Source organism: Bombus vancouverensis, chromosome 15, assembly GCF_051014615.1.
Source record: "Bombus vancouverensis nearcticus chromosome 15, iyBomVanc1_principal, whole genome shotgun sequence".
NCBI lineage: Eukaryota > Metazoa > Arthropoda > Insecta > Hymenoptera > Apidae > Bombus > Bombus vancouverensis.
The window spans coordinates 951192-974435 of NC_134925.1; the positions used below are offsets into that span (position 1 = coordinate 951192).

General features: G+C 39.4%; 2 protein-coding genes across 2 annotated transcripts in view; one reads left to right on the forward strand and one right to left on the reverse strand.

The window, feature by feature from the left end:
• The window catches only part of LOC117164494 (U-scoloptoxin(05)-Sm1a), an 80455-nt gene extending 72081 nt beyond the window's left edge, over positions 1-8374 (reverse strand). Inside the window, exon 1 of the mRNA XM_033347585.2 lies at positions 7728-8374. Coding sequence (XP_033203476.1) covers positions 7728-7788 — 61 coding nt within the window. The 5' untranslated portion in view covers positions 7789-8374. The remainder of the gene's footprint in view (positions 1-7727) is intronic.
• Positions 8375-21255: 12881 nt separating this feature from the next.
• Ublcp1 (Ubiquitin-like domain-containing C-terminal domain phosphatase 1) lies at positions 21256-22974 on the forward strand. Its single transcript, XM_033347697.2, has 2 exons — positions 21256-21571; positions 21792-22974. Exons 1-2 carry the CDS (start codon positions 21412-21414, stop codon positions 22628-22630), a joined length of 999 nt encoding a protein of 332 aa, XP_033203588.1. The 5' UTR covers positions 21256-21411; the 3' UTR covers positions 22631-22974.
• The last annotated feature ends 270 nt before the right edge of the window (positions 22975-23244 follow it).

Genomic DNA, 23244 nt, shown 5'->3' on the forward strand with positions numbered 1-23244 from the left:
TGATGGGTCCGCACTAAGGTAGCGTAGACCCTTGACGGTCGTCCTGCCCGTGGATTGCATCTGGTTCACATAAAGCGTCGCGGTAATTACCAGGCGGCCACTCCAAATCCCGAACATAGACGAAACGAAGGAAGAAATCGTACAAAGATGCAAAATGCTTTAGAAAAGAGGAAAGATTTTTAGAGTGTAGTAGAGGCCGGAGATTCTTGGATTTCATTGAACGTTGCGGAAGGAAACGATGGATTCTCAGTAATTGGGCGGCATCGCGCATCGACGTGCGGCACGTATATGCAAATGCTGGAAATCCTGCTACATCCACGAAACTTGTTAGACCTCTTCAGACTCGAAAAGGTCAGACACTTAGGCCAGGTCCTTAGACAGAGAATTTCGAAAAGTCGACGTTCTCGTGTCCGTCCAGCCATTTGACCAGGGTCGATTTACAAAGCTCCCACGCGTGCCTAGCTATTATACTTTCGAGTCGAGTGCACGTACTATCGCAATCTAGCAACAAGGAAGTAGTTTGTTTATAGGGAAATAGAAATCGTTTGTTCGTATCATTTCTTGTGTGGAATTTTTTTCATTTATAGAATTCTTAGGCTTGTTAAAGAAGATTTTTTTTCAATAATTCCGAGAAATATTTGCAATCATTACCGTGCGTAGAAGGGCAAAACGTATCGCATAAAGCTACGTCGTCTTGGACACTGGAATGCTTCACAGTGAAAGAAGCGTTTATATTATAAGAGGGTCAATTTCACGCGACCCTCGTCTCGTCTTTCTGCTCGAAGAGAATATCCTGTGTAGTAAGATTTCACGTGCGAATTAGTTTCTTTTTCGAAGAAAAGTGCAGTACAAGGGAAACTTTGAGAAGCTGCTCCGAAGACAGTGAAAAATTACTATAATTTTGGGCGAAACACGATTGTGGAACGAATAGCAGAGCTATTCGACCTTTGCTGCTGTTGCGTTCGAGCACTTCCGGTCCAATCTTTGGGAAGAGAGGAAGAGATTGCACGAAGAAGACCTATCAGGTTTAATGTCACTTTCGAGATAGTACGAATTTTTCATCAAAGTAAGAATAAATATCTGTTTAGTACATTTCTATACTCCTCTGCTTGTCTAATTAAGATAATAAATGAATAATAAACGGTAATACGAGACACTTCCTTTGTTAGATATACCTTTTTTGAGGAATATTCAAAGCTTTAGAATTTTACGACTATCGACGAAAGAAAAATTCTACTTCACCTTTCACCCACGTCCAATTTTTTCCAAGTTTCCTCTAGTGGATCTGGTTCTTTTCACGAACTGGCTGGCACATGTAACGAACGCACACGCGCCTTTCCATTAAACTGAACACACGCTATTAAAAATTAAGGCTACGGACACTGGACCGCTTCAACTTTTTTCTTCGCTTCAAACCCACGCCTTAGACTTTACACCACTCGAGAAACTTCACGATACCGTGCTCGACGAGGTTTCGCACCCACAGGATAGCTTTGTTACAGCAGAGAAACGAGGATTGCTCTATCCCTTGATACAGCGATACGGCTAACAAAGACGAACGTTCGGGTCGTATGTTTTATTTAGAAAAATCTTCAAATCTGCAAAACGATGCTCTATGATAACAGAATCAGGTTGTACTCGTGTTTCAAAGTGCCCACGCGTATCTTCGTTGCGTCCAGATTATGCAGCTATTTGGCCCTATCGGCGGCGACCCAATGATGTACAAGCCAACAGATTCACGGATTCCCTGCGAATTATAATTTTACGACTTTTACATTGGTGACGCATGACATTCGGGAAGAAATCGATGACCGTACCATAAAGTATGGCTGCAAATTGGAAAATCAGATTTACGAATATTATGCTTTTAGAATTATTACTACTACATAGTATATATATAGTGCTGCACAAAATTATCCTCAAGGTTTCAAAATATATCTTTAAAACGTTATACTTTTGACTCGTGTAAAGAAAAAAAGATATCACTTTGTCGTAAGATTCTTCCCTTAAACATCCTAACGCCTTCGTAAGCTGACTTTTCGTCGAAATTAACCGTGTCGTGAGTGCACCTGCAAAGGAATATATATGGAACGACCACGTCCATGCGTATTTTCATCCCCTCTGGTCGCATTGACGTTGCGACGCGGGCTTAACAATATTATACCCGGTGCAGCCATAAATATCGTAATCTCTTTGCTCGGCGTTTGTTGGATTTTGCAAGTAGAAACTAGAGACAATAAGCGACTATCAGTTAGGACGAGCGATGGCTACGAGCGTCGACTCTGTGACGAGTGACGACCAAGTAGAACGTCTAGCAACTACCGGATAACGATTAACAACGAGCTCTCTTATTTCTAAAGGACAACTAACTTGCGTTTACCCTCTGCCTGTGGCTCTGTAGCGCGACCCTAATCTAACCTGACCTAACCCCTTGAGCGGAGGTAAAAATACTGGTCACTGATGATAGGTGATCTCGCGAGATCAAAGCTCGGCATTACAAGATACCAACCGTTATACCCGGCAACGAGCATTTGGACTACAGAAGATCGTTAGAGACTTTATGATAGTTTTCTGGCAAGGAAACAAACAAAGACCGGCCTTTTAAGGAAATTATGATAATTTGTAGAATAGCCAACTAACATCGTGTATACGGCACTTTGCTATCAAAAAGTCAGCCATTTAAATATGGTTCGTTGAATTTTATTCTATTACGATACATATGTATGTCTACGTTTCCTAACTACATGCTCGTTAACAGCCGATAATTAGCATTACGTTATTATGTTGTTGGGTTTAAAGGTGTTACGAAGTTATTTGTTTTCCTTCAAATCCATTTCCGTCATTTCCTTTAAAAGATGCTTAGTCGGAGAAAATTAATACGAAAAGGATTAATGCTTTATGCGATGGCCAGAATATAAATGATTCTTATACCAAATCCAACTTAATTTAGTTCGTAATTATCTCTTAATTATTGGTACGTACGTATGTAGAAAATTTATCTGATTACGATGAGTGATGGGGAAAATTTACAAAACAGATCCAGAATGCAATTAGTTGACTTTGCTAGTATAATCGTTTCTCTGTTTTTACCCTTATCACTGTAGATATGTATTAGATGATGGGCATGTACATACGCATGTACGTATTAACATAAAATCTCGCGAAAAACTGCTACGTTCAGTTATTTGTGGGTCCCTTTATATACGTATATTTTATTTTCTAATAAAAAGATACGAAGAAATTTTATGCTCGAAGCATAAGAAACATTGTAAGAAAGGAATTTCATTTTTGAAAAGAAAGAAACTACGTGTAGTTATATTAAAAGTAAAGCTCTCACTTATCCGAAGATATCCTTAACATTTTCATCATTTATGTATAATAAAACTCAGCTAAATTTAAATAACACCGGCTCCCCTCGATTTAATCTTTCCCATGCGAGTTTCTCGTATCACAGAATAATCTGTGGGAAAATCGGATTGTTCAAATTTTTACCAACTGTTCTCCTCTCTTCTCATCGAATACATCCAAAAGAAAAATTGCAGACAACCAGTCTGAGATTCTAATCTGGCAAATAACATAGGAACTTTTATCAACAACAACGTGAATTTAGACGTAAAAAATCTCGTCGGTATCGATCATAAACACTCAAATTTAGATCGGCAAAGAAACTTGTAGCGACATGTAAGTGTAACTTGCTAATTTACAGAAGACGCCTAAACGTCGGGTCGTTTGCCGCGTCGTTAGCTTTCAAATAACATGGTAACAAGGTAATTTACGTACGAGTTAGTTAAAAGTTGCACTAATTTAGATCTAAAGCCAAATGAATATAATAGCAAATTTTATGCCATCTTACGATTCCAGCATACTTTCAACCAAAATGCATATAATATCGAGTGAAAACCGGTCGCTAATTTAGATTTAAAGAATTTAAACTTTGAACAAAATAATAAGCTGTCAATTTACTAAACTTTATGAAATCTTTAGATAACACGAAGAAAAGATATCGATCGATTAAAAGGATGGAAAATTTCACTGTGAGGAAGATCTTTAAGCTATTAAATGTCTGTGAATTTTCGACCAATCGCGGGGAGACGCAATCGCGAGGAGAGACGTCAACGGGAGTCGTAAATTCCCGTTACGATTATAATAACCGACACCACGAGTTGATCGATCCCCTGATTACCGTTAAGATAATAGGGGTGATTCAGTTTGTATAACACTGTGATTCACAAAATTATAAATTATATATTTTTCCACTTAATTTACACCCTTGCTTATAATATATATCGTCGACAATGAGCTAGCGTATAGAGACGCGATACACTGGCACAATATTCGTTGAGGATAGAGCAAGGCTTTTATAATTGAAGTTAATATGTTAGTGGACATAACAGTCTGGAAACTGAAATTTAAATACGGGATATGATTAATTAACACGAGAACAATTTATCAAGTTATTAAAAGCCATTCGAACAAACAGTAACGCAATAATTTATCATTCTTCTAAATATGGTAAGTAGCATTTACGATGATAATCCATATTCACTTGTTACAGTATGCTATCTTATGCATATAATATATTGTTACATCTAAAATTATCTGAAAGATGCTTGATCACGATTTAAAAAGAAAAGACTAAGAGACAAACACGATCTTAAACAGATTTACGCCATTCAGTCTTACCGACACAACGAAATCGTCTCTCTCGATCTAAACCAATCGATCGTCCGACAAAAGGTACCGATACTTGGAGAGTGGAGCGATAAAAACGCGCATTAGGTCGGCACACCAGCCAGTTTGGATTTCCAGCTAGAAGCTAGCCTTTTCGCGGGTCAAAGACGACGAGGCTAACAAAAGTGATAAAGGACCGCAAGGGTGCAGCCCGTATATTTACGGCACCACATTGCTTTATTATCCCTTTTAAGAGTGAGAGAGGGAGAGAGAGAGAGAAATTCCGGGTCTGAAGTGTGGATGTTCGGCCTGATTTTTAGGGACTTGATATTTGTATCCTTGTTAGATGCGTATAAAATGTACGGCGATGCAAAAATGTACGAGGATGTACGAGGGTTGAGAGAAAAATGGAGAATGAGAAAGAGAGCGCAAGAGAGGGAAAGAGACGGACAGACAGAGGAAAAAAAAGACACGATGCCCTTCAACAAACCTCCATTACGTTGATTGGCGTGGGTTCCGCCAAAAGGGAAACACTGGCGTTAAAGCGTTACATTGTACGGTGTCAGTTCGAAGTAAAAAATCGGAGAAAAAGAAACAGAGGAGATCACTTGCACTTTCGGCTAAAGACCAATTGAAGATCAATCGAAGACCAATCAAGATCAACTGAGAACCAAATGCTGGGAGTGCTAGCTGTCGTTTCGCGCGAGTAATGCTGAAAGGGCAAGAATCTGTGAGTATCCGGTGCTAGGATGATATTACGGTGCGTTCCGTGCAGAGGATAGGTTGGTCTGGCATTATAGATAACGCGTAGAAATCTATCCGTTAGATCTTGGAGGCGATGAGAATTTCTTTTTTTCGCCAATGTACCAGGAATGCAACGAATTTATGAATATCGTATTACAATATCAGAAATCGGTATAGATTGGACGGTAATATTGTGCACGTTACGTATTATGAAAGTGACAACATGGATGATTTACAAGTTTGAAATTACAAGCATGGAAGTTGCCAATGGCGTAATAAATGAAACAAATTGGAAATAAGGAATAAGTTTTAACATTTGGGAGTAGCTTTAGGGATTGCAAAATATTTAACTTCTAAACCGAACAGTAAGAATTTCGACTAGTGTAATTTGAAACGCTCTTTATTGTCACTCCATCAATGATCCTAAAATCCATGAATGGAAGGCAAGTTCGACCATTATACTTTCTACTCCAACTTTACGTGGTTACATATATCATATTTTCATAATTTGATCCAACATATGAAGAATAAAAAGACAAAAAAATGTTATACATATAGGAAATAGGTATTTTTTGCCTCTTTGCCTACAGAGCTTCAGTACTACTTTTACGAAATTTGGGTTGTTCAAACCCTACGAGTTCTCGTTGTAGAATGCAAAATCATTGACTTAAAATTAATAAAAATTGACTTAAAATTAGATTCCATAGTGAAACCATTTTTCATACGCTTGCCATTCGCTTTTATCGAGGAACGTCTGTTCGTCGAGATACCAAACTCGATTATTCGCCTAATTCCTGTTTCCCTTTTCACCCCTTTCAACCTATCCCTGCCGTTCGTTTAGCAATGGCGAAAATTCGGTTGGACCCGCCCCTACCCAGGCTTTGCGCGGCCAGCTCCATCAAAGCGTAAACTTCTCCTCGGAAATAATGCTATTCATTGAAAAGGCGATGCGTTTCGTTGCGACGCGGGGATTGAAACAATCCCTTCGCGACCACGACCAATAGTCGATCGGATAATGAACTCATTGCGCATAGAATATCGCACGAAGCTACTGGCGGAATGATTCTGTTCGAGAATCATTCAATAGATGTACTTTGCGGAAGAATGCAGACAATTGGCCACATTTCGAACGCTGATTTTGTGGAAAGTGGATAATCGAGCCGTTTAACGATGACAATAGGCTGGTGGAAATAATTAATGGAGCTTAGTGGATTTTCGGGGGGTTAATCGGAATGAAGAAGCATATCGCGTGCTCGACGATTGTTATCGAGCGGTTACGTTTAACGAGTCGAGGATGAAACGTGATACGGGATGGTCCGATTCAAATTATATCCGCGGCCGTTTCTAGAATCGAGTTGCGTGTAATTCGTGAAATTGTTGTATCGCTTGTTGGTATTTTTATATTAACAAGCACCGTCCAGTAGATACTTTCAATTTTCTCTTCATCTACAGCCTACATACACCATTCCCTTTAGAATTTCACGCGCAAATATGTTAGCGGCAACACACTTTCATGCCGATATAATGCCAAATAGTCCGTCACTATTTAGCCTTACGATGATTCATGACTGCGTCGAGGGCTTAATAAGGATCTCGGTTGAATGCTTGAGTGAATGTTTGAAAAACTGATCGAGCTATGAGGTGCCTATGACGTGACTGTCACGTCACTCATGACATGACCACAGAATACGTGAAACAATTTGACCAATGATAGATTGATAAGGGGATAAACCGATGGCACAAGCGACCCGACCAATATCCACGATGAATATAATATATATAAAACAAAAAATCTATTCCTTAATGCATCTGGCCACGGAGCAAGAAAGATAGAGATGCTTTTTGGTAAGCGAATTACTACGGACCGCACGGCTCTTACCCCAAAACTCTAAGAAGCGCCAAGTGCTTATCAAAAATTCATTCTTAATAAATTTTTAATTTACGTTTTTCGAAATTTACTACTATTCGCGTACTGAAATTGGATTCATAAACATTTTCGATAGAGAGTAGAGATCTATAAAAAGAATCGGTAGACTTTACCGTTGCTCCTCCCCCCCCCCCTCGTACGCGCGTGCGCACGCACACACACACACACACAATCAATTAATTTGTCAAGTAATTAATTTGGTAATTTTAACAATTAATTTGGAGAAACCGTTAGAGGAGAACTCTTTCAAACGAAGAAAGGTATAACGCGACCATTATTTTCATCATCACATAATTTTCAATGATAAGAACCGAGAAGTATTCTATTTTGTTGACTACATTGGCCACTTGCGTTTCGCGAGAAGCAGAAGCGTAGAAAAACTCACCGATGCAGATGAAGAGCGTCGCGAAGAGAATCGGCGGGAAAGCTCTCGAGAAGGAAAACATTCTGCTGCCGGTGGTTGGAGCTTGTACTGCGAGAACTGAGAATAAGTCCGTCAGTTTGGACCGATGATACTTGCGAGAGCCAGGAGCCGCCCAGGGGCGATATAGAAAGAACAAGGCACTTGATCCAGCGACTTCGTCTCTTGAAAACCTCTCTTCGATCTTCGATGATCAATCCGTTCGATTCGATCCGTTCGCGATCAGCCTGCAGACCAAAATTCTGTTTTCTCTTAATACAAGACGATCACTGACAATCTTTAGATCGGGGATCCAATCGCGATCCTCCGTGTGTCTCTTCTTGTTTTCCGATCCTATGCCTCTCTTTTCCCAAATTCTTCTATTCCTTACTTTTGATCTTATTTTAGGATTTGTTTAACTGGCTTCGTGTATTGTTTGTTCTCCGTTTGTTCGGATAAAAATTTATTCGATTGAAGACGATTTTTGTTTGGAGGCACTGAAGGGTTACACGAAATCACGAGTGGCCGCTTTTTGATTGCTGGGCCACGAAAGAGCGCGTCCTAACGCGTACGACTGGTGAGGCGCCGCCGTCGGACTGACTTTCTCCGTTACGTTACGCTGCAGTAGTGGCGCCGCGACGCGCCGCGCCGCGTCGTCGCGCGCGCTTATCTTCTCGCACCTCTGTGCCCTCCACCATTTTCCTTTGCACACATCTATGTATGTTCATGTGTTTCTGTGTGGCCTGTGCATACGACCGCTACAAAATTCGGCCTGTTCCCTTTCGCTGGCCTCTTTTGTAATTTGCGCAAGCTGACCACTTTAGCTTCCGGATTATCGTTCGATAAACAAATTCGATAAAACAATTCACAATTTACGTTCGAGTTCGCACGATCTGTTATCTACGATTTTGACTTTCTTTACTTTAACGCAATTTTGCTTCTAATTCACTTCTAGTTCAGCATCTTCGTGCTATCAGATTTTCTTCATCACATAAAAGCATATACGTACTACGAGATGATACGAAATTTGATATACTTCAACTTAATTGCACACTACCACACGCTATTTTACCTACATTATTCTAGGCTGCCATATACATACGTATGTACTGTAATGTCGACAATAAAAAGTACGCAGCCGCTTAATATATAAACTTAATATATATGTATAAGTTTTATTAATTTTTGAGAAAACAAAAAGCTAAAATACTAATTTTTAGATATTCTTTCAAAAATTCTAATCGACGTATCTATTCGATCGTATAGCATAATTTCAAATTCTCAAAGCCTTTCAATTTCAATGCATTACAAACGCTGTATTTATATAATAGTTGTTAAAAATTCGATATCGATAGCGTAATACTTTAACTTTAGTTTCGTGGCGTTTTATCCGGTGAACTTTTTTAATTATCATTTTATCGGTCACCTCCAGTTTCCTAGTTATCAGTTTTGCTCAGCGCCCCGTTAAACCTTTCTTTCGTTTATCCGCGTGTCGTCGCAGAAATTTGTGAAACAATCGCAGCTGTGTCAAAGGTAATCCTAATATTCGCAACCCGAAATTCATCGTTCACATCGTTTCTTGTTAACTTGTTAAATGTGGCAATAGTTCAATTACAATCGCGCCATCGATCAATTTCCTTGACGTTCCACTATCAAATTTTCAACCCATTTTCTGTACATTGTTTATCGTTACTACGCCTATACGGATCAATAGAACGAAGAGAGTAGTAGAAAATGTTATGAGCAATTTCATTTATTTCATAAATATTTTTCTAACAAAACTTCAAAAATTCAACGTTTATTTCATCATAGTTTGAAAGTTTTGCGTAAGAATCTGCTTAACTTCAAGAATTGTACGAAAATGAGATAGTATATAATAGTAAATCGCTAATAAATACGGAATTACATATTGAAAACTTTCAGACATATGAAAACACTTTACGCACACACAATGAATAAAATAATCAAATAAAATAAAGTAATAATAATATTAAGCAAGATGGATTACAAATGTTCATGCATTTATAAAGAATTAAATGTAGAAAATATTTATCCGCGATAACTATTGCAGTAAAAATGCTGTTTGTGGGATTCACCTCCAATCACTTCAACTTTATTTGGTAATACAACTTTATTTTAGCAAAAATCCTGCAATTTGCAGTAACCGAGTATCGCACCAACTAACATCCGCTCGATGCGTCTCTACTTACTAATACTGCTGTTGATCGAATGCCCCAACTTCAATTCCGTTTTCCAAGCATCTGCCTGGATTCGCCGCCTTTATCTCGCCTTTATCTAGCCTTGCCCGGTCTAAACAACTATCGGCAGAAGTGTAATGCAATCCGTTCATCTAATTAACGACAGTTGCAGTCGCTTTTACCTCGTATGTGTACATCATCAAGATCACCCTGCTCACTGGCCTTCGCAAGATTTTAGCCGTATTTGAACAGTGGTTGTTTCTTCAGTGACGTTTAATTTCCCTGGTTAACTTTCTCGTGAATATTTACCGTTTACATCATATCCAGTTGCATCATCGTTATCGGGCGTGCATTTATTTGACAGCTATCGGTAACGTGTATACATCGCGCATGCCTATGCACTATGTATTATACGCGGGTGTAACGTCAATTCACATCAGAGACCAGGCCACACACCACGGACAGGATGGCACCCAGATGTCTGCATATCCTTGGTGCGCACCCTCAATAGTCTTAAGTGCCCACCAGGGGGCCTTGGCATTTTCATAGTTAAGGTCCTTCGGACCAAGCGAGTATTTCCCTTTACGTTTATTGTCTACCACGTATTAGCTTAGAAAGTTGGTTTTCTTCACATCTGGTATATTCCGTTAGCAACTTTCTCGCGAGGGCGGCTAAAACCCTTTCTGGTCCACCAACCGTCTTATTATCCAATCGGAGACGGTGTCTACTGCCCTCACTTCCTTAACCAAAATTGTCATCAACAAATCCGATACGGGACCGTGTCCTTAGATACACCCACCCCTAGCTTTCCTCAGACACAGTATCGTCAGTAAAACTTCACTTATTCTGTATCCTTAGAATAGTCAACATATCTATATCGGTCTCTACCCTTATAAGTCGCGTACTTAATGTATTGTTGTAACTAAGTCTTACATAACATGGTTGGAGTGAATTGTGATTTATGTTAATTCAGTGCGTGTTACATTGTGATTGCTGAATTCATAATAAAGGTTGATTAAAACAAAGTTAATAGTTGTGTTACGACTCAACTATATTTTATTTTCACCAACCAACCCTAAAAATTACGTGACACGGGCACCGATCATTGAATTTCCTACAGCCGTAAGTAAACAAAGGACCAAAGGATTTCTGTGTTCGATGCATTTCCACCGATTCGCTACGAAACCTCAGTTTTTCTCGTTTTTCGAAACGGTGTCACAAGATAGTTAACAAACATGGTTAATTATTATAATTCTTAGTCATAATCAATTAGTTTTCACTCTCATGGCAATAAAAGCTTCGAGAGTTCGGAGAACGTGCAGGGATATAAAATCGTTGGGCGGAAACGCGACGCTCGCCTTTTAAGCGATCGTCTTATCCTTATCGTGACGTGAAATTTGAAGTCCTTCGACGACAATCAAATCTCATTGTGTTTTCGCCTAATTATACTTCTGATAACAGTTTATAAATGGCGAGCCACACTTGATGTATTATTCTCATATGTCGTCGTAAGCTCGGGTTCCGAGTTAAGCGAATAACCCTGTAATTAGTATTTTGTTACTTGCTAGTTAAAAGTTGTTAGCATAAAACGAGATACATACGTGTCTTGTGACACCGTTTCACAATTCACTCCAACCACGTTATGTAAGACTTAGTTACAACAATACATTAAGTACGCGACTTATAAGGGTAGAGACCGATATAGATATGTTGACTATTCTAAGGATACAGAATAAGTGAAGTTTTACTGACGATACTGTGTCTGAGGAAAGCTAGGGTGTGGGTGTGTCTAAGGACACGGTCCCGTATCGGATTTGTTGATGACAATTTTGGTTAATGAAGTGAGGGCAGTAGACACCGTCTCCGATTGGATAATAAGACGGTTGGTGGACCAGAAAGGGTTTTAGCCGCCCTCGCGAGAAAGTTGCTAACGGAACATACCAGATGTGGAGAAAACCAACTTTCTAAGCTAATACGTGGTAGACAATAAACGTAAAGGGAAATACTCGCTTGGTCCGAAGGACCTTAACTATGAAAATGCCAAGGCCCCTGGTGGGTACTTAAGACTATTGAGGATGCGCACCAAGGATATGCAGACATCTGGGTGCCATCCTGTCCGTGGTGTGTGGCCTGGTCTCTGATGTGAATTGACGTTACAGGAACACACGAGAAATCTGCTTTCTCTCACGTACGACGCTTCTCGCTAGCAACATCCTCTCAAGGGCAGCTAGCATCCTTTTCCAACGACCAACGCGAATTAGCCAATGAACATTAACGTACATTTCCCTCACTTTCCGAACCAAAGCTTCTCTCAACGAATCCGATGTCCTCGCATCTTTAGACACATCCCAACACAGTTTTCCTTTGCAGCAGCGTCGTGACGGAAAGTCAGTCTGTTACAGGGAGTCAACACACAACGGTCGTTACACTTACACGGTTCGAGTCGAATAATTACCTAAGCCCTCGACATCTCGTGCAATCATCGTCCGCACTCGTAGCGCATCTCGAATCATAGCTAACCGAGCTCCAACTCGTAACCGCGCATCCGCGAACCGAATATAACCGCGAGTCTTGCATCAAGTGTACTCACCGACATTACAGTGAATAAACATTTATTATTGAACACATCTGAGTTTTCCTTCCGAACCTATCACGACATATCACCTCAATACTTTGTTACATATGAAACCACTCAAAGTTCCATGCATGTATAATATATGTCGGAGAGGTGACGGCCATAGGGTTGTGGGCGTTTGATAAATCTTCATTGGAACTGGCCATCGTCGCGGTGTAATAAAGAGACGGTTTGCTAACACGAGTATGAATAGTACAGGCTTGACAATCAACCATGGCGATTGGACTCTTGCGATACTAGTGATATTGGTCTTAGGTTCAATAACGAATCCGCGGCCAACGGGATGATAGATCTACTTGCGCGATACACTAACTCAAGCGTGTAACACTCACGAACCGTAAGGCGTTACTCCTCGTCGATGAGATCGCAAAAAGGAATGCATCTCCGTCCCGATGATGCCACCGAGGAAAACTATGATGGGGTGTGCCTAAGGACGCGAGATCATCGGATTCGTCGAGGACAATCTTCGTTCAGAAAGTAAGGGAAATTGACGTTGCTGCTAATTGGTCAATTCCTATATCGGTAGTTAGAAAAGGATGCTAGCCGCCCTCGAGAGAAAGTTTCTAGTGGGAGACGTCGTTCGTTAAAAAATAGGTTTCCTCCATCTTCTCGTAGTTGGGACAAAGACTGTTTGTCTGTTTGAAAGACTTTAGTTAGCTAAATCTTAAGATTTATAACGGGCACTCAGGCTAGCTGAACATGTACTGCGGAAACGCATCGACATCTGGCAATCATCTTACTCGAAGAATAGGGTCTGCGTGTGGCGAGCTACGGGACAGAGACAGTTGGAATGTTTACTGTCGAGTGTTACGGCTATTTCCTTTTTAAAGAGAGCTATAGAGTTACTCCATGCCTTTGTTAGACAAAGCGTTCATCCCGTGACCGTGGCTACGTTCGGCGACTGACTGTCGCCCCGAGCCCAAGTTTATTATCACAAATCGCAAACAAGTACAATGATAGCAAATCGCTTAATTACAACTGTAAACTTTAATTACAATTCTACGGATTCCAGGGAAGGTCTCCGGTGTCCTCTCATCTCCGACATATATATATATATATATATATATATATATATATATGTACTACATTCGTATTTTAGTAAAGTTCCATATTTTAGTAGTCATCGTAACGTTAACACTAACAAAAGGATATGTCTTGTAGCAGTATTTTCAATAACAAACGCACTAATACGGAGCGCTGGAAAAGAACCAACGCAGTAGCCAGAAGGGCTACTGAAATTCAATAGTCTTCCACTCTATATAATTCCGATCAACAAACAGTGAGTGAAACGTAATATTCTTCTTGTTCCGCAACGCTAATTTACTACTAATATTTGTGAAACAGAAAATTCTCAAAATCAAACTCGGAGTGCTCTATTATATCTGCAATATCAATTAATCTATCATTTACAAAAAAAAAAAAGAAAAATAGGAAAAAAGATAGAAAGAGGTCTGAAAACCCCCGACATCTGATACGCAACGCTAACAAATATTAATCTACGCACTCGTATCGAATCACTACGCAACACTAATAGCGAGAGATCTCAGTGCAACCATTTAAAAGGTTGATGAACGATCGCATTTGTACAGCTCTTGTAGCTGTATCTAGCGATCCAGGAACAGTTTCCGACAAATACAGTCGGAGGAATTTTGGGTCTTTTGTAAACGCAACTCTACTTAACAAAACGCGATCACTCATTGTCGCAACGCTAACTCTTAAACTGAATTCAATGGAAATTACTATTTATTATATGAAAAGGCTACTTCAAATATTCTGATATTCCAACTTATAATACTATATAATTAATTAAGAACTAACAATTTTACAATTTAATTTTAAACAATATAAAGCTGGATAAATTTTGATACGTATAATTCTCTAAGAAGTTCTAAAAATTCATAATAAAAATTGCAAAAGACAATCGCAATATCGTAATTCGCAATTCAGGCAAACACGATTATCATTTTATCGCAACTCTGATTCAAACCGTAATCATCCTCTCGCGACACTAAGAAAAAAAACCGCGATTAGCCCAGTGGGATGATGAGACTATATATACATTGGCAAAAAAAAGCTACTACTACTACTACTACAAATACTAAAAGCGAGCATAGTGACAAAGTAGAACAAGAATGACTTTCCATGCTCTGGATGACCCAGAGGGAGCAATTAGTAATTGCCCCCTAGAGTGGCAGTTTAACGGGCCTCTTCGACTTATAGCCTTTTCTTTCTTCGGGCGCGATGCCCGCTGAAACTTAAATCAAAGCTCGAGTCTTTCTAATCGCAAACAAAAAAAAAAAACTTATAAAGGTAAACTAAAAATGTAAACCGCAGAAGCTGTTTCAAATGCACATGGACTGACCAACGATCACTTGTCGTTGTTGTTGAGCATGTGCGAGCTCGAGCAATAAACGCCCGCTTCGAGCCTACTCGCTTCTGCGTCCGCGAAATTCGAAAAATCAATAGACAAAACCAGAGGCGAGGGCATGTTCTACTCGTACCAGTTTCATCGTAGATTTTTCAAATCTGATTTCCAGAAACAGGTTGATCACACGAAAGCGCGCCTACCCGACCAGAGACTGTGCCAACCTGCCCAACCCTACCTACTTATAATTAACAGGCACACCAGAAAGTATACTACCTGTCCTACCTAGCCCTATATTTAAAAAATGGCAAAACAGGCACACCAACACATTCGCTCCACTGTTCTCACACAAACGCTCGGGCGCAAAGGTCCTACAATAGAGAGGACGTCCTGGGACGCCTCCGACACCCGAGCTTAACAAACAGCATGCCCACTCTAAGGTACCATTTTCCTGAAATCGACTGACGAAGGCTAGTGACCATTGCGCAAAACGCGATAAAACACGTCTAAAGAAATTATCTCGTTAGAATAAATATAAGTAGACTTGGAATTATGATTGTAACTGACAGAAATGTTAACACTGCGGTTATACTTAGTCGCGTACGTGATATTATCACAAATTCTGATTTTATTGATACATACATTGAATTAATATATGTCTCAACATTTTTAATACTCCAAGTTGTAACGAATGAAAACACGACGCAATTCCACAGCCTAACCACACACACACACAGACACTCCACACACACACGTAATGTGGAATATTCGTCGTGCACGATACAATAACACATCGTCAATCGCTGAGAAACTTTTGCATTAATTATGGTCATCGTGCCCAATGTCTTTCTCCCATCCAAGTAGCACCTGGGCACGTGAGCAAGGCCCTGACAATGGGCACGGAAAGGGTTAAATCCGAAAATCCTGATCTAAAAATATGATTAGTTTGTCTAATTTGTATTTAACGGACTAACATTCCCCGATTTTATATTTTATTACTTAGTTTCAGATTATAATAACTCTACTTTATTAATTTAATAAATGACTGAAATTTTAATATTACAAAAAAAGTAGCATTAATTGAAGAAGGACTAAGACTCGATGTTTAAATGGTTAAATCGAAATGTATTACTAAGATAGAAATAATCTCAGGCGATCTTTTCGTCAAAGCATTTTTTCGAAAATGCAGAAGCAGCGTTCAAAATTATTGCCTCGAGTCAAAAATCTGCCTGCCGCGAAGTTTCTTCTTGCGCATAAAACTTTACGCATTCTTGTACGATAAAAGAAAAAAAATGAATTTTAACTCATATTTTAAACTCTATCTGAAGTCGAATAAACGAATGTGACTTAATATTGTCACGAAAGAGAAAATTAAATTCAACGTTATTTATTGTATCGTGTATTGCCTGTATCGTCATTACCATTGAGCGATAATTGCAGCTTTCATAGCAACGAAATCGAAGGGTATCCGATATCTCCACTACAAAATGCTCAAACAAGATCATTTCGATATCTCTTGTTTATACTGAAATTCACTGCTTAAGATCGACTATACTTGTGTCATACAGATATATTCGTGTAGATATTTGCCTTTTGCAAATATTCTCACTCAATACTAATATACATATTTACGAGTACCACGAATTTATTCTCAAATGTGTATGCTTAAATCAACTATTAAAAAACTAATTATTATAATCACGATATGCAAGAAGACCTATCCTAAACTAATATATTTGAAAAAGGAATGTTACTACTCACGGGTATAAAAAATACCAGCGATCACTATACTCGCAAAAATTTCTACGTAATACAACCAGTCACTCGTGCTGATTCGGACCTTCCATCCTACGACATGATTGAGTGACCGGAGGAACAGAAATGCATGCCACTCACCGTTCTAAGCGGAGAACCAGAGGACGTTACCATGGATGCTGTGCTATCCCAGCGAATATCATCAGGGAGACTAACATCAGACAGGAACCGTTAAAAATCCAACAGTGGAAATAGAGGTTCTGAAGAGCCTGTTACAAAACAAAACACGATGAGTGGTTGCTGATTATTTGAAAAGTTGAAGATAATGAAAAATGGAAGTTCATTAAATTCGTAATTTTACTAATAATAAAGATTGAAATTCTAATAAATATCGAATGAATATATAAACTGAAACTCCAAAATAAAAGTTTCGAATCTACGCATTAAGAATTTAATGATTTCTAAAATATGTTAGACGTTTGTTTTATAATTCCAAAAATTCCAAAACGTTTGTTTTGAAATTTTTATTTTCTAATTAACAATGATTCGAACAAAATATAGAAAATTGAACAAATTGAAATACTATACGTAAAACTGCTTACGTTCTTGAGTTCCTGGAGAGTCACTGACTCTAATACCGAAAACCAGTGTTCAAGAAACACATATATATGTCGGAGATGAAAGGACATGGAAGCCTCCCCTTTGGAACTTCAGGATAATCCCCTAACATTGTAATCTAGAGTCTACTATAGCTGTAATTAAACAATCGTAGTTATTCAATCCGATTGTAATTGTTCGAGATTAGTGACAGTGAGCTTTGGCTCGAGGTGACAGTCTGTCGCCCAACGTAGCCGCGGTCAACGGGATGGGCGCTTCGTCTAACAAAGGTGTGGAGTGATATTATGACCCTCATTAAAGGAAATACCCATAGAGGTACCTGACAGTAAAACATTCTAACGGTTCTTTCGGACAATGAATACCAGATGTTGAGGCACTTACACAGCACAAGTTTAGTTAGCCCGAGGACCCGCTATAAAACCTGGGTTTTTTTGGTAATTAAGATTTTTCAAATGGATAGGCAGTCTTTGTCCCAAATTGACCAATCCCTCACTTTCGGAACAAGGGCTATACTCGACGAATCCGATGATCTCGTGTCCTTAGACACATCCCATCGTAGTTTTCCTCGGTGGCATCATTGGGACCAAATTGGGATCAAATTCATTCTTTCTTGCGATCTCATCGACGAAGAGGGTAGCGCCTTACGACCTGGGAGTATTACACGTTTGAGTCCGTTTGTGTGCGCGAGATATCTATTATTCCGTTGACCGTGGATTCGTTACCGAACCTGAGACCATTGTCACTAGCGCCGCGAGTGTGTGACCACCGTCACTTTGCGTCAACTTTATACTCTCTCTATTTGTATCAATAAAAGTCCCTTCCGTGCTGTAAGAAGATGGATAACTTCAATGACGGATCATCACCTATCCCAAGCCCTCACCGTGATAGCGACTCGAGTCCGGACTCCGATCTCGACTCGACATCAGAAGTGGGATCCGAACATATGTTGTCGATGCGGGATCATAAGAGCATCGTGCGTAAACTAATCCGGTCGCTAACGAAGAAGAAGGAACACAGGGTAACAAAGATATCGTTACCGCGTTTTAACCCCGAAGCCGCGGACGCAGATCCAGCCGCCTGGTGCTCAGCCGTTGGTCTGCTTATGAAAGACAACCCCCTCAAAAAACATCGCGCTATATTCTGCTTTGAACCGCGCCCTAGAGGGTCCGGCAGCGTATTGGCTTACGCGAATAATGGATGACGGAAAGATCACATGGCCAGCTTTTAAGGAACAATTCATCGCGCACTTCGGTGGCCAAGAAACAGCAGCCTCATCGTTAATCAAGGTATCCAAGGAACTACAGCGGGAGAACGAATCATCAGGGGCGTACGGAAACCGTCCTATTTCCCTCCTGTATTCGAAGTGGCGAAATTCAACAATGGAGGAAGTAGCTACCGCCACCGTTCTCTATCTAATGGGCTCGCGCGATCGACTCTTTAGACGACTAGCACTCACGAGTGATATCAAGTCGGTGAAACAATTCCAAAAAGAAATGAAGCCTTTCCTCTACGAGAAGAGGCGGACGTCCTCGCCACGGAGGTCATCATCGGGCAGGTCACTCGCCCTTCGGGACAAGTGCCGCCACTGCGGTACTTACGGACATACGATATCTGAATCCAGCAAGAGGATGATGTTCAAACCAAGGAAGGACCACCGACGCCCGGAGGAAAGCCGACCAGCCGCACCACCAAAAGCATCGTGCCACAAGCCGGAACACATCGCGCCTCGTTGCTCGTTGCTGCGAGAAGGAAAACATCGTTCCGAGGACAAGCATCGTGTCGATGCCTGCGTGGTGAAAGCCCCAACCGGTAGATTAAGCCAGCGAGGTGGGTTGTTCCCATTCTATTTCGATTCTGGAGTCGAATGTTCGTTAATTAAAGAGTCCGCAGCCTCGAAATTTTCCGGTAGTACTGAAGGAGTACTGGAGGAATAGGAAATACGTGTATTAAAAGTACATCTCAGATTTTGTCCACCGTATATATTAACGATTTTACATTGGAGATAACTTTTCACGTCCTTGCGGATAGCAACTTAAAATACGATATCATGGTTGGTCGTAAAATTTTAAGCCAAGGTTTTGACGTAAACATTACACGAAACAGCGTTGATATTTGCAAGACCAAGATGGTCAACGTCTGTAGTAAGGTCGCGGAGGATGCGGTCGACATTAACGAGGTTGACACTGACGTGATTGGTGACGATAAAGATCGATTGATTTCTGTTCTCGAAAATTTCAAAGAATCATTCATTACGGGTTTCCCGCGTACTCGCGTAAGTACGGGCCAGCTAGAGATACGGCTAATTGATCCTAACGTCGCCGTGCAACGAAGCCCCTACAGACTTATCGAGGAAGAGCGCAAGATAGTACGCGAAAGAATAGGCGAATTAATTAGAGCAAAAATCGTAAGGCCTAGCAATTCGCCGTTCGTGAGCCCCATGTTACTCGTGAAAAAGAAGGACGGCACAGATAGATTGTGCGTAGATTTCCGAGCGCTAAACAAAAACATGATCGCGGGTCGGTATCCCTTACCCCTTATTGCAGACCAAATCGCGAGACTACAAAACGCGAGATACTTTATCACCCTGGACATGGCCAGCAGGTTTCACCAAATTCCCATTCACCCTGACTCGACAGAGTATACCGCGTTCGTTACCCCCGACGGTCAATACGAATACATAACGATGCCGTTTGGATTGAAAAATGCACCCTCCATCTTTCAGAGGGCCATCCTCAAGGCCTTAGGCGACCTCGCTTATTCGTATGTCGTTGTTTATTTGGACGACGTTCTAATAATTGCCGACTCAATAGACCAAGCACTAGAAAGGTTGCACACTGTACTAAACACCCTCGTAAACGCCGGATTTTCTTTTAATTTCGCTAAATGTTCCTTTCTGAAGACGTCGATACTTTATTTGGGATATGTAATTATCCAGAATACTGGACAAACGCGCGCGAAACGTTACTTTGAAATATTTGAGCCTAACTGCGCGCCACCTCTATGAAAAACGTTGCAAGTATATGACGTTAACTGTAGAAATTCACATAATATAGCTAAAAAATTTGAATTCGATAAGCGAATGTTACGATACCTCTCGAAATAAGTTAAAGCTATTGTTATTAAGATTTCTATGTTTCAAACTCTGTCTACACGAAGCTATCGTTAGATTATCAAGAATTCTATATCACGGATTACATTGAAACGATGAGATAATCCGTTAAAAATTCGTTTGAAATAAGAGAATGATTTCATACATACGTCTTAGTATTCCAAATAATTAAGAAATTATCTATTATGAAACATATATCAAATATATTTTCAAATAAATACTCACGTTGGAATAAAAAGACAATAGAATCGTTCATACACCACTGTCTTAGTTAATATAAATTAAATGTTACAAAATTTCCATGAGAATTCGTCGTTGTCGATCGTCGATGATCAAAGTCACTTTCAGCAAGTAAAATGGACCCCTGAAAATTCGGTTATTTTTTATAACTCGCAAGCTATAAAGATACACACATTTTGTACAAGTTGCACTCTGTATAATAGGTTGTATTTCATTCGGTACCTAACTGTCCTCGATGTCTTATGTTGTGGAGCGTCGTATTCCCCGCGAAAACTTCTCTTGCTACGTAGCCTTTAGGCCGTGGACACCTTTCTGCATTGCATGCAATGTCTATCTTGTTTTTAGTCAATGGTGGTACTATATGCTGAATCGATAATATTACATGTTTTTTTTTTATTTATTTATTAAAATTACAATCAATTCTCGCGTTGAGAATTTTCAGTAATAATATTACATGTAACATGAAAATAGTAACGGGTACGAGTAACCCTCAAACGTGGGACACGAAACAGCATTGTATGTCACGTCTATTTTGTACCTCGTTTGTGACCATATCTAGCCACCGTACCGCCATCTAAGTAAAAGATGAACTTCACGTTACAGTATCGACACAAAGATACAATGTGTGCATCATACTTCACAATGGCCTTCTTATACATACACAGAATCTAGTAGAGTTGTATACGTTCGACTATTTCGTAGTATACATCATCTGGTGTCGCGTCATTATTTAAAAAAAAAAAAAAAGAATGGAGAATGTAGGGAAGATCATCATAGTATGGGGCAGAAAAAGAATCGAAATTCCAGACGTGAACCTGGATGATACCGTTCGCGGTCTGAAAGAACGAATATACAAGGAAACTAACATCCTTCCGGAACGTCAAAAACTTTTGAACCTTCGAACCAAAGGTTATGTTTTGAACTGTTTTCATGACATTCCTTTCCTTCAGTTTCCTCTACATAAAATCACATGTATCACTCGAGATTCGTTGTTAATTTTCAAATAAAATTCGTTCAAGCGATTTCTGCTTTGATTTAAAATTATGTCATGTTATGTTAGATTTGACATGTTTAACTGTACGTCGTTTAAAACTCCATCAAGTGTCTATAGAATCTTTCTTTTCACCAGACAAAGCATGTCAAGATGAGGAGATCCTAAGGAACTTGGGCATGAAGCCTGGATTCAAGCTAATGTTAATGGGATCTCGTGAAGAGGACATTGCTAAAGTGTGTCACGCGCCAAAAGACTTACCTGATGTAATTAATGACTTTAAGACTGAAGAGGAAGAGATAGAGATAGAGAATGTTAAGCTGTGCTTGTTTCAAATCCAATGTAGAATCGGTTTGTACAGGTTTGTAGAATTAAATCCATTCAGAGAAGGAAAGAAACTACTGGTGCTCGATATAGACTACACCATTTTCGATCCCAAATCAACAGCGGAAAGTGGTGTGGAATTGATGCGTCCCTTCCTACATCAATTTTTAACCCTGGCTTATCTAAATTATGACATAGTAATTTGGTCAGCAACTAGTATGAAATGGATTAATGAAAAAATGAAAGTGCTCGGTGTTTCCAGCAATCCTTATTACAAAATAGCATGTCATCTTGACTCGAATGCTATGATCAATGTTCACACATCAAAATATGGTACTATCACAGCAAAACCGCTTGCTATCATTTGGGGAAAATACAAGCAGTTCTCTGCAAAAAACACAATCATGTTCGACGATATCAGAAGGAACTTTATTATGAATCCACAATCGGGATTAAAGATAAAGCCATTCAGACACGCACACATCACCAGAAGAAAAGATAGGGAATTATTAAAGTTATCTCAATATCTAAAATTAATAGCTAAAGTAGATGATTTTCAGACACTTAATCACAGAAAATGGCAAGAATATATAATCGACAAAACCAAAGAAGAGAAGAAAACTAAGGAAGGAAATGAAGGCAGAACCGAGTAACCGAACTTTTTTTTTCTTTTTTTAAGAATGTTAAATGCTTGTCAAATCTTACGAATTTTTTCATTACAAAAAAGGATACATTTCAACTATTTCAATTAAAACCTATCGACCAACCCGCGAGTTCATAGGCAATGATCTAAATTTGTTCAGAAGATGAACACAGCGTATAGAAAAGACATCTTTTAAATATTCTTCCATGAAAAATATACGTTGGTACTTTGATTAATCGTTAATTGCATATTTTCACACGCTTCTTTGTATTTATGATGTACTTATCAGTTATTGTGAAACATATATAAAATATGTAATCACAGATTATCGAAATAAATCTTGTGTATTTCAAACAGTGAAACTTTTACTTTCCTTTCTAATACAACAGATATTAGTAAAGATACTAAAAATGATTCAAAGTAGCGAAATTTTTTATATAACGCTTTCAGAATCTATTTAAATAATTTAACATCTCGTACTATATTATTAAATTATAAAAGAGCATTGGATTTTATAAGCTTGCATCGATTATTGGAAATTCTTATCAGCTGAAATTTTCGAAACATAATATAACGTTATATATATAGACAAGTAAGTATATATAATTAATATCCTATCCAATC

Bases quoted from the DNA above. Each gene is read 5' to 3' on its own strand.
- Ublcp1 (XM_033347697.2), top strand. From the start codon at position 21,412: ATGGAGAATGTAGGGAAGATCATCATAGTATGGGGCAGAAAAAGAATC. The intron at 21,572-21,791 runs GTTATGTTTTGA...TCTTTTCACCAG, and splicing joins TTTGAACCTTCGAACCAAAG to ACAAAGCATGTCAAGATGAG.